Source organism: Mobula birostris, chromosome 23 (genome assembly GCF_030028105.1).
Source record: "Mobula birostris isolate sMobBir1 chromosome 23, sMobBir1.hap1, whole genome shotgun sequence".
NCBI classification, from domain to species: domain Eukaryota; kingdom Metazoa; phylum Chordata; class Chondrichthyes; order Myliobatiformes; family Myliobatidae; genus Mobula; species Mobula birostris.
The window spans coordinates 12,597,216-12,607,667 of record NC_092392.1 but is presented as its reverse complement, the minus strand read 5'-3'; the positions used below and the strand labels follow the sequence as shown (position 1 = coordinate 12,607,667).

The following is a 10,452-nucleotide window of genomic DNA, read 5'->3' as shown; positions in this document are numbered from 1 at the left end:
ACATTTACAAATAATCCATAACCTGTTGAATCCTTTGATAACCACCCGACTTCCAATATTTTTATATTCTTAGTGAGGACGTCGAGAATTAACCCTCGGTTTGCGCTTGCTCGGTCACTATGTTCCACTATGCGGTGCTCGATACTAAAGCTCCTGTCGTAATAAGTTGCTCACACATCACGCATGCTCATTATTGTATTTGTTGCCATTATGGGTGACGTCATTAAGGGGCATGTGGAGGAGAATTGCGCATGTGTGCAGTCAGAGAGTCCAGTCCAGTGGTGGCGGACACCTACAGACATGGCGGTTCGGGGCAAGTTGATCGCGGTGTTGGGGGATGAGGACACCTGCACCGGTTTCCTGCTCGGTGGTATCGGCGAGCTCAACAAGAACCGGAGGCCCAACTTTCTGGTGGTGGAGAAGGAGACGAGCGTGGCGGAAATCGAAGAGACTTTCAAGTGAGAGTGGTTGCGCCTGGTGGTGCGGGTTTCAGCTCCCGGCCTCCCGGCCTGCGGTAGTCAGGGAGAGGGACTCGGGCCGGGGCTCGACTCCTCGCCTCCGAACGACAGGGAGTGTCGGGATCGGTTCCCGGCACCCGGGGGTGGTCTGGTTGGAGACTGGGGAGGGAAGACTGCACCCCTGATGGGAGGAGCTGTTTGCATTGTTTATGTTAAATCAGAATTGGAAGTATTCATCCCAGTTTTCTGCTTATCCCCACTCCACATAAGATTATCAGTGTTTTCTTTCGTTCTGATTGTCATTATCACATTTCAGTTTGTGGGAGTTTACTATGTGCATACAATCCAGTTTTTGAGTTCGCAAGTGCTGGGCATTTGCCTGTGGGCTGGAACTGAGGGGCTTTAGCCTGATCAGGAAGTTGTGGATTTTTGGGTGAGGAGAGGCAGTGATGACGTGTGATTTCCCATTCCAACATTGGCTCATAGGCAGAAACCGAGGATTGATGGGTGTTTTGTGATCTGTTAAGGTCCTTACTGTCTGGCACCCAGTGCACTGGTACATACATTAATGGTTCATACTTAGTGCTTGCTAGAATAGCTGGCAGTAAAAATGGACATGTAATTAAGAGTGAAGAAGAATATCTTCAGACCATCTATACTGCAGCTTGGTTGAGTAGAAGGTTGGCAAAAGGAATTTTATCCAGAAAAATGAGGATTTTTTTGGGGGGGATAATTTGCCATAATTGAATAGTGTGCAGAAAAAAAAACAACTTATTTGCTGAGACATAGAACATTAATGTAAGAATATTATATAAACGCTTTAGCCTGCAGCTTGGGTACTATATACAGTTCTGGCCAAAATATATTGAGTGGTTTCAGAGATTTACAGAGCTTTGGAAGTGATGAAAGATTTAATTGAGGGCTCTATATATAGAGTAAATAGGACTGATTTCCTTTAGTGGAGTTAAAAAATAGTGGAGGGTATTGATTCAAAATGCTAGAAGGGTTAGAGATGATGATGAATTTTTTTTAAAATTGGAGGTTGGAAGGGGTCTGAAACTCACCATCCAGAAGCAGGGTGGAAACAAAGCCTTATGATATTTAAAAAGTACTTGTCTATGTGTTGAAGAGCCATGGGTGTAGTGCTGAAAGGAGAGATGATGTTGGGTGGAACTTTTGGGCTGATCCTGATTTCCCTCCTGGGGATTTTAGATAAGTGTCCTGGAATGACAAGGGTGTGAGTTACTGCTGACAAACTAGGGAGACTTCTGTAACCCTCTGCTGTGTTCTCTCTGCTTCCCCCTTTCCCCCAACTTGGATTTTGTACAACTGGTCACAGTCCCAGCACAGTCTGTGCTAAAGGCTTGAGATAGATTGTGAAATCTTTTAGCAGGAGCTGAGGAAATCTGAAAGTGAGACTGCTGATTTATTTGGGGAAGTGGATTCCTCCTGACTTTGGGGAAGTGTGATTCAGTGCTTCTCTGTACTTCACTAAATTAGCAGCCCGGTCCTCGGCTTGGGTTAGCTCATCTACTCCTTTACTGTGCATGTCTTTTCAATCTTCCCCAGCCTTGTCTCCACTTAATTTGCTTCCTCTTCTCTACCAGCTCGCTTCCTGTTCCCAGAAATAATCCCATATTAGTGGTCCTGAATTTTGCAATAATGGCCTTGCTTAAGGGAGGAGTGTCTCCAGCAGCAGGAACTGTCTGTTCTGTCAAATTTATTTGAGCAATGGAGCTAGCTTCTGGGTGTTTGGGGTTGCATCTCGATCCTGTGAATTGATCATGACCCTACATTTTTGCCAGCAGCTCAGAATTAACCTTACAGTTTCCCGTTTACTCTGCAGAAGTTTCTTGAGCCGTGATGACATTGGGATCATTCTGATCAATCAGTACATTGCGGAAATGATTCGGCACGTCATTGATGCACATACGTTGTCCATTCCTGCTGTGCTGGAGATCCCATCAAAGGAGCACCCGTACGATGCCTCCAAAGACTCCATCCTCCGGCGTGCCAAGGGAATGTTCAGTACGGATGACTTCCGGTAGATGGACTCTGCAATGCCAGCTGTGCATCGCCGCTGGCTCCTGGCGCTGTGTTGTCGTATTATGTGTTGTACAGGGCGTTGATTCGTCTGGTCCAACGTGCAGAGTGCTGATTCCTCTGCTGTCAAATCCTAGCCAGACTTTGCAGCAAGCAATCCCCACTCCCACTGTGGATTGGTGATCCCAACCCACCGTTTAGTGACCTTTTACCCACTACAAACCTGAGTAATGGAATCATAACTGAAGCACTTTTGAGTGTGATTTAATTTCCGTTCAATTCTGTGCCAGCCCTGGAAGTATTTGATGGGACTGTTTAAAGTGGAGCTCTAGTCTATAACAAGTACTGTGCCTGCCCTTAGAAGAAATTAATTTTGTGCTAACTGTTGAAATTTGAGATTGCTCTGAGTTGTGCTGAACGGAGTGAGTGGAGAAGAAGGAAAACATTTTCAACAGTGAAGCTGATAGTAATTGGCTGCTGTGAGGGATTTGTGCTGAAAGGGTGGGTACAAGCTCCAAGTTCCCACTTGGATTATGCGTCACTAAACAGGATGGTTGGTCTGAATTAGTACGGTGAGGCACTGATTTGTGCTAGTTGACAGAAGCTGAATGTGGTTCTGATCTGGTCCTATCAAGTCTTCACATTGTATATTTATGATGTTACTTGTCCCTGATCATTATGTCAATAAATAAACCAACATCACAGGTTCACTTAAATCTTTGGTTTCTGATTTTATACAGGACACAACATCCTTTTTAAACTTCTTTTCAGCTTACTCTTTCTCCTGCCTTTGCATTTACTGTACCTAGCTAGATTATGCTTACAGTGCTCTCCTAAACAACATTGACATGCTCGTCTTCACCTTGTAAATAGCAGCTTATCCAAAGCTGATTTCTGCAGGAAACAGTGCCAGAATATCATTCATGTATGTGGTAAAAAATGACAAGTTATATTACTGCCACAAGTTCCAGGTGAATTCTGTTTCCAGCAAGAGAGAATCTATATATTACCCTTTTGACAATGGAACTGCCAATGGACATTAAGTTTCTCTATCAACAGTAGAGTATTGTAGGGCAGTCACTATTAATTATAATCTTAACCAGCCTAGTCACACAAATGTCACTATGATTAGAGCAGGGCAAAGACTAGGTGACGTATAGGAAGTGCTTCATCTTGTGGTTTACACCATCTTTGATCAAATACTTTACACAAGCTCAGTACAAAACTCAGAACACCCATGAAGTTTGACATCAGCCAAGACAAAACGGGAGACTTAATTGATATGCAATCTAACATCTTTAAATATTCACCCTCTCCTTCTCCCTCACTGTAGCTGTGAACTCGCCATGCCTGTAGTCTTTCCCTTTTAGATGAAGGAGCTGTAGGTACAGAGAGATCACTTGTGCTTCTCTCTAAGTCACTCACTAACTTAGCCTGGATATAGTTTACAGATTTTTCATCTAAATTAGATATTTTTAAAAATTGGTTTATTTAGTTGATATCTTCACTAAACTGTGGTTCAGATAGACAGCTTAACAAATTTTCTTAAGAGAGAGTGACAAGAAATCACAAATCTTGATTTAAAATGAAATAAAATCTGTGTATCCATTTGTTTATCAGCCCATGGTCCGGCAATGCTGGATTTCAAATCTTTCCACAGTCTCATGCACATATGTATCTGAGATCTCTAATGGTACAAATCTGTCATCATGCACAGCCCAAGTTTTAACTGCAAGGCAGCAAGGCAGGTGGTGGCTTTGTCTTTCATAGTCAAAGACCTCATCTGTGGAATTCCCTCTGTAAACCTGTTGCATAGATTTTTAAAGCCTGTTTTTCTGCCTGCTTTCTCTGACACCCCTTTATTTTCCTCAATATTGTGTTTGTCTATTATGTTCTTGTTGTGGTCTGTATATCTGGTTTCAATTTCAGGTTGGGGATGCTTTACATTCCTCATTCTGTCATTCATCTTTGTGGTGGACTAATTGTAACTTCTATGCCTTCTATCAGTAAGAACTGCCTTTATAAAATCTCTAGGAGCCCAGACTCATTAAAGAGGGGCTGCTATTGAAAATTTAATGTTTTACTATATTGGAGGGTGTCACCAGGTGACAGACTATTGAAGGTTGTTGTCTTAAATCCTTTTCGTGCCTTGAGACGCATTGGGTGGCAACATTTGCCATTTCTTTAGCATTTTTGTCTTTTGTTTTTATGAAGCCAAGTTGCTAGCTTGATGCTGAACCCAGCACAGATAGAAACCGTGCAAGGAGCCGGCAGAATTCGAAGCCGGGACCACTCACCTTGAAGTCCCCTATACCAGGGGTCCCCAACCTTTTGCGCACCGCAGACTGATTTAATATTGACAATATTCTTGTGGACCGGCCGATTGTGGGGTTGGGGGGGTGGTTTGTTCAAGTTCAACAGTGCGTGACGGAATGAGGAAAGGTGCAACTGACTCATATTGTTTCATATTGCCAAATCATATTGTTTCCTCGCGGCCCGGTGGTTGGGAACCACTGCCCTATACCACCGGCTGGCTATTGAAGGTTGTGGATTTTGATTAAATCCTGTGTGATTAAAAAATTAGTGAGAAAATAGATTTTCAAACCTTGAAACTGTTATAGATCTAGAGAAAACAACATCATATCCTGTCTTATCCACGATATGAGAGTTGAAGTACATTAATGGGATATTTGAAGCCCTTATTTGAACGTGCCTCCTGTAACACAGAAGTAATATTCACAGTGTTAATTTGTTGAAAAAATTTCCAGATCCAGTACTAATCTAACTGTCATCCAATTACACAAACTTAAGATGGACTATGGGAGTGGGAGATAATTTTGATCATAATCCAGCAAGTTTTTATTGAAGGCTTGCACACTCCCCCATGCTGCATATGTTTTAGTGTTCCTTTATAAATGTAGGGAACACAAGAGTCTGCTAAACAAACGGAACAGGAAATTTGAAACTTGATGAAAAGTTCACCAAAAGCTGCCTGTAACACTTGCGGCTGTTGTAATACAAGTATTTATTTTTCCTAATAACTTCTGAATAGGAAAGCGACTCACCACATGTAGCTTCTGGCCATTGCCCAGTATTGCACGTTCTGTGCATGTGTGTTTGCAGTGCAAGAATGGAACAGTCATTGGCTCAGGTTCCCCCTTTCTTTCTTCCAAAAAAGTTCATCAAAAGTAAACTAAAACCCAGTCCGCGGTGCTGACAGAATTTGACTGGGATGAATCGGAATTGAAATTCCATCCAGCTAGAAATGTCTGCAGAGGAGTCATGTTTGCTTTGTAAGCAGCATTCTTAAGAATTCTGAGTGCTGGCCAACTCCCATCACCAACGTGCAAACAGCACCAATCCCATCTCTGCACATGCTGGTTGCCAAGCTATAATTTATTAAACTAATGTGTTCAGGTTCACTAGCTTCTATTATGCCCATGCATTTTGTCCACATCTGTTCTGGATTAATGAGTCTTAAAACTACTTATTCTTAAAACTACAGGCACTGTCAGCATTCTGTAATTGTTTGTAAATTTGCATCCTTGGTAAAAATTACCACAATCTTTTTTATTGTCATATCATCACATAGAAAGGCCAAATGAATTTTGAAATGTTTGAGAGAGAAATATAACCACATAACCGTATAACAATTTCTGCACGGAAACAGGCCATCTTGGCCCTTCTAGTCCGTGCTGAACGCATACTCTCACCTAGTCCTGCCGATCTGCACTCAGCCCATAACCCTCCATTCCTTTCCTGTCCATATAGCTATCCAATTTTACTTTAAATGACAATGTTGAACCTGCCTCTACCACTTCTGCTGGAAGCTCGTTCCACACAGCTACCACTCTCTGAGTAAAGAAGTTTCCCTTCATGTTACCCCAAAACTTTTGCCCCCTGACTCTCAACTCATGTCCTCTTGTTTGAATCTCCCCTACTCTCAATGGAAAAAGCCTATCCATGTCAACTCTATCTATCCCCCTCATAATTTTAAATACTTCTATCAAGTCCCCCCTCAACCTTCTATGCTCCAAAGATTAAAGACCCAACTTGTTCAACCTTTCTCTGTAACTTAGGAGCTGAAACCCAGGTAACATTCTAGTAAATCTTCTCTGTACTCTCTCTATTTTGTTGACAACTTTCCTATAATTCAGTGACCAGAACTGTGCAGAATACTTCAAATTTGGCCTTACCAGTGCCTTGTACAATTTTAACATTACATCCCAACTCCTATACTCGATGCTCTGATTGATAAAGGCCAGCATACCAAAAGCTTTCTTCACCACCCACATCACGCTGGAGGAACTCAGCAGGTCGGGCAGCATCCGTGGAAAAGATTGGTTGACGTTTCGGGCCGGACCCCTTCGTCAGGACCGAAACGTCGACCAATCTTTTCCATGGATGCTGCCTGACCTGCTGAGTTCCTCCAGCGAGTTGTGAGTGTTGCTTTGACCCCAGCATCTGCAGATTATTTTGTGCTTTCTTCACCACCCTGTCCACATGAGATTCCACCTTCAGGGAACTATGCACCATTATTCCTAGATCTCTCTGTTCTACAGCATTCTTCAAAGCCCTACCATTTACCATGTCTGTCCTGTTTTGATTAGTCCTACCAAAATGTACCACCTCACATTTTTCAGCATTAAACTCCATCTGCCATCTTTCCACCCACTCTTCTAACTGGCCTAAATCTCTCTGCAAGCTTTGAAAACCTACTTCATTATCCACAAGGCCATCTATCTTAGTATCATCTGCATACTTACTGATCCACCACCCCATCATCCAGATCATTAATGTATATGACAAACAACATTGGACCCAGTACAGATCCGAGGCACACCACTAGTCACCGGCCTCCAATCTGACAAATAGTTATCCACCACTACTGTCTGGCATCTCCCATCCAGCTGCTGCTGAATCCATTTTACTACTTCAATATTAATACCTAATGATTGAACCTTCCTAACGAACCTTCCATGTGGAACCTTGTCAAAGGCCTTAGTGAAGTCTATATAGATAACATCCACCGCTTTACCCTCGTCAACTTTCCTACTAACCTCTTCAAAAAATTCAATAAGATTTGTCATACATGACCTTCCACGCACAAATCCATGTTGACTGTTCCTAATCAGACCCTGTCTATCCAGATAATTGTATATACCATCTCTAAGAATATTTTCCATCAATTTATCCACCACTGATGTCAAACTCACAGGCCGATAATTGCTAGGTTTACTCTGAGAACCCTTTTAAAACAATGGAACAACATGAGCAATACGCCAATCATTCGGCACCATCCCCGTTTCTAATGACATGTGGAATATTTCTGTCAGAGCCCCTGCTATTTCTACACTAACTTCCCTCAAGGTCCTAGGGAATATCCTGTCAGGACCCAGAGGCTTATCTACTTTTATATTCCTTAAAAGCGCCAGTACTTCCTCTTCTTTAATCATCATAGTTTCCATAACTTCCCTACCTGTTTCCCTTACCTTACACAATTCAATATCCTTTTCCTTAGTGAATACTGAAGAAAAGAAATTGTTCAAAATCTCCTGCATCTCTTTTGGTTCCACACATAGCTGTCCACTCTGATTCCCTAAAGGACCAATTTTATCCCTCACTATCCTTTTGCTATTAATATAACTGTAGAAACGCTTTGGATTTATTTTCACCTTACTTGCCAAAGCAATCTCATATCTTCTTTTAGCCTTTCTAATTTGTTTCTTAAGATTCTTTTTACATTCTTTATATTCCTCGAGCACCTCATTTACTCCATGCTGCCTATATTTATTGTAGATATCTCTACAATAAGGCGGGAGGAGCAGATGGCGGCGTGACGCAGCGCACGCAGCTCTCTGGTGAAATGATATCATTTCTGTTAAATAGGGGCTGTGGACAATTCTGATTTGATGGAGACAGACGTGAAAGCACAGAGGAACATCTGGAGAAATTTCTGAAACGCCGGTTTGCTACTGCTGTTACTGCAGGATCGAGAATCTTCCGGAGGGAAGCCCCCAAAATCCCTGGCTTTGCTGCTGCTGGTGACCGAAGCTGAGGCCGAATCGTTGGGATAGAGATGGTGCTCGGTACTTGGTGTTGGAGGGCTGATTGGAGGCTCGAAGTTTTCGGACAACTCAGAGTCGGACTGTGGTCGGGCATGGCAGGGAGAGTTTTCTTCCTTCTCCTGTCTGCGTGAGATGTGGGACATTTGAGAGACTTTGAACTTTTTTTTACTGTGCCATGGCCTGTTCCTCATCAAGTTATGGTATTGTTGCACTGTTGTAACTATATGTTATAATTATGTGGTTTTTGTTAGTTTTTCTGTCTTCGTCTGTCCTGTGTTTTTGTGATATCACAGCGGAGGAATATTGTATCATTTCTTAATGCATGCATGTCCTCATAATCTAATCTAATCTATTTCCCAACCAAGTTTCCAATATCCCTTGAAAACCATGGCATGCTCAAACTTTTAACCTTTCCTTTCAACCTAACAGGAACATAAAGATTCTGTACCCTCAAAATTTCACCTTTAAATGACCTCCATTTCTCTATTACATCCTTCCCATGAAACAAATTGTCCCAATCCACTCCTCCTGAATCCTTTCGCATCTCTGCAAAGTTAGCCTTTCTCCAATCAAAAATCTTAACCCTGGGCCCAGACCTATCCTTTTCCATAATTATATTGAAACTAATGGCATTGTGAGATCACTGAACCCGAAGTGCTCCCCAACACACACCTCTGTCACCTGACCTATCTCATTCCCTAACAGGAGATCCAACACTGCCCCTTCTTTAGTTGGTACCTCTATGTATTGCTGCAAAAAACTATCCTGCACACATTTTATAAACTCCAAACCATCCAGCCCTTTTACAGTATGGGCTTCCCAGTGGATGTGTGGAAAATTAAAATCTCCCACAATGACAACCTTGTGCTTACTACAAATATCTGCTATCTCCTTACAAATTTGCTCCTCCAATTATCGCTCCCCATTAGGTGGTCTATAATACACCCCTATAAGTGATATTACACCTTTCCCATTCCTCAATTCCACCCGAATAGCCTCCCTAGACGAGCCCTCTAATCTATCCTGTCAGAGCACTGCTGTAATATTTTCTCTGACAAGCAATGCAACACCTCCCCCTCTTGTCCTTCCGTTTCTGTCACACCTGAAGCAACAAAATCCAGGAATATTTAGTTGCCAATCACACCCCTCCTGCAACCATGTTTCACTAATAGCTACCACATCATACTTCCAGGTATCAATCCATGCTTTAAGCTCATCCATCTTTCTTATAATGCTCCTGGCATTAAAATAAATGCATTTAAGAAACTTCCCACCTCTTACTCTCTGTTTATCACTAACGGTGCAAACAACTTTACTATTTTCTTTTACTTCCTTCTCCCCTACATCTGTTCCTACACTCTGGTTCCCCTCCCCTCTTGTATCTAGTTTAAATCCACTGGAGCCTCTCTAGCAAACCTACCTGCAAGTCCAGTTCCGATGTAAGCCATCCCGCTGGAACAGGCCCCACCTTCCCTGGAAAACTGCCCAATTATCTATAAATCTGAAGCCCTCCCTCCTGCACCATGTCTTCAGCTATGTGTTGATTTGCGCTATCTTACTATTTCTAAACCGGCCTGCACGTGGCACTGGTAGCAATCCTGAGATTGCTATCATGGAAGTCCTGTCCTTTAACTTGGCGCCTAACTCCCTAAACTCATCTTTCAGGACCTCCTCACTCTTCCTACCCACGTCATTGGTCCCTACATGGACCACCACATCCGGCTGCTCACTCTCCCTCTTGAGAATACTGAGAACTCGATCCGAGATATCGCGGACCTTGGCACCAGGGAGGCAACAAACCATCCGGGATTCCTGATCTCTTCCATAGAACCTGTTATCTGTCCTCCTAACTATTGAATCCCCTATCACTACTGCTCTCCTGT

The 10,452-nt window shown here is 42.7% G+C and overlaps 1 protein-coding gene across 1 annotated transcript; it reads left to right on the top strand.

Moving 5' to 3' along the window:
* Positions 1 to 249: 249 nt before the first annotated feature.
* On the top strand, positions 250 to 3,217 carry atp6v1f (ATPase H+ transporting V1 subunit F). The gene is made up of 2 exons (XM_072240917.1): positions 250 to 458; positions 2,305 to 3,217. Exons 1-2 carry the CDS (start codon positions 301 to 303, stop codon positions 2,504 to 2,506), a joined length of 360 nt encoding a protein of 119 aa, XP_072097018.1. The 5' UTR covers positions 250 to 300; the 3' UTR covers positions 2,507 to 3,217.
* Positions 3,218 to 10,452: the final 7,235 nt, after the last annotated feature.

Bases quoted from the DNA above. Each gene is read 5' to 3' on its own strand.
- atp6v1f (XM_072240917.1), top strand. From the start codon at position 301: ATGGCGGTTCGGGGCAAGTTGATCGCGGTGTTGGGGGATGAGGACACC. The intron at 459-2,304 runs GTGAGAGTGGTT...TTTACTCTGCAG, and splicing joins GAAATCGAAGAGACTTTCAA to AAGTTTCTTGAGCCGTGATG.